General features: G+C 55.1%; 1 gene segment (V, D, J or C); it reads left to right on the top strand.

Moving 5' to 3' along the window:
• Positions 1–279: 279 nt before the first annotated feature.
• LOC105311724 lies at positions 280–792 on the top strand (the record flags this gene model as incomplete). The annotated part of the segment is given in 2 exon segments: positions 280–343; positions 467–792. Coding segments are annotated over 2 exon segments (372 nt in total), but the record flags the coding sequence as incomplete, so codon positions are not given.
• Between the last annotated feature and the right edge of the window lie 734 nt (positions 793–1,526).

The raw sequence follows: 1,526 nt of genomic DNA, 5'->3' as shown, positions 1-1,526 counted from the left end.
CTGTGCTCCTTGATGGGACTCATCAGCTGTGTCCTCCCACATCTAGCAGAGTCCCCTGAGCAAGGACTGTCATGTGGTGTCAGCAGGTGCTTCCTCCCAGGGCTCTCCCATGGGGTGAAGCCAACCTCCATCTTCCTCAGTCTTGGTTGAGCTGAGCTCCAGGGCTCAGGGAGGGGCGGGGCGGTCACTGGATGGACACACATTTGCATGCACAGCCCCTCCTCTGGCAGAGGGTGGAGAAGAAAAGGAGGCCTGGGGCAGCCCAGCCCCACTGTGGGCTCAGGGGCTGCGTGCACCATGGCCTGGACCCCCGTCCTCCTCGTGCTCCTCTCTCAGTGCACAGGTAAGGACAGGCCTCGGGGACCTGGGAAAGTCACATGGATTTCTTTTAACTCTACTGGTCCAGAGCCCTGAGAAATTTTAAGCAGGTCTTTTTCCCATCACCCATGATTGTCTGTGTTTGCAGATTCCCTCTCCCAGCCTGTGGTGACTCAGCCGCCCTCCCTCTCTGCATCTCTGGGAGCATCAGCCAGACTCACCTGCACCCTGAGCAGTGGCTTCAATGTTGGCAACTATTACATTAACTGGTTCCAGCAGAAGCCAGGGAGCCCTCCCCGGTATCTCCTGTACTACTACTCAGACTCCAGTAAACACCAGGGCTCCGGGGTCCCCAGCCGCTTCTCTGGATCCAAAGACGCCTCGGCCAACGCAGGGCTTCTGCTCATCTCCGGGCTGCAGCCTGAGGACGAGGCCGACTATTACTGTTCAGTCTGGCACAGTGGTGCTCGCACAGTGACACACACAGATGGGGAAGTGGGACAAAAACCTCAGGCTGCTCAGGCCTTTGTTCTGAACAATTAAAAGTCTTTTAAAAACTCGGGCCTTTTTAGCCTTGCTTTGAACCCTTCCTGGTCATGTTTTACTATCCATTTTTCATTCAACATTTCTGATTTTTCAGGAAAAATAAAACCAAAATAATCTGTGATGACACAGAAAGGTTAGCCAGTTGTTCATGTGACAACACCAGGGCCTGGGGAGGTGCCTTTACCCCCTGAAATAAGGAAGATGCGCTTGTCCCAACTTTCATCTTCATCAGAGCCCAGGAACATCCCAGCAGGTGGATCCTTTTCCATAGCATGGACTCTGCTCTCCCAGGGGTCACAGGAGAGATGTCCCCATCCCGCCCGGGCTTGTAACTTCAGGACTGAAGGACAGGCAGTGTATTTGGGGGATGAGGCACTGAGATGTGAGATGATGGTGAGGACCCAGGCCCAGGAGGACTGACCTACAGAAAGCTGGCCCGACACCTGAGCATGCAGAGTGGGATTCAGGGTGGGGAGCAGCAAAGGGGAAAACTGGGGTCTGAGGAACCCTCTTTATGGGCCGTGAGTGGCTGAGGTGCTACACAGCCACTGGGAAACAGCTGCTAAGTCTGCTCCAGGGAAGGGGGTGATGTTGGTCCATGGATGACGCGCTCCTACAGTGACACCACTGGGGACCATGAAGACTCCTGCGAGTGGTTCTCC

This window comes from Pteropus vampyrus, unplaced genomic scaffold, assembly GCF_000151845.1.
Source record: "Pteropus vampyrus isolate Shadow unplaced genomic scaffold, Pvam_2.0 Scaffold1000007168, whole genome shotgun sequence".
In the NCBI taxonomy this organism is placed as follows: domain Eukaryota; kingdom Metazoa; phylum Chordata; class Mammalia; order Chiroptera; family Pteropodidae; genus Pteropus; species Pteropus vampyrus.
The sequence above is the reverse complement of the archived record's forward strand: the minus strand, read 5'-3'. Positions and strand labels throughout refer to the sequence as shown.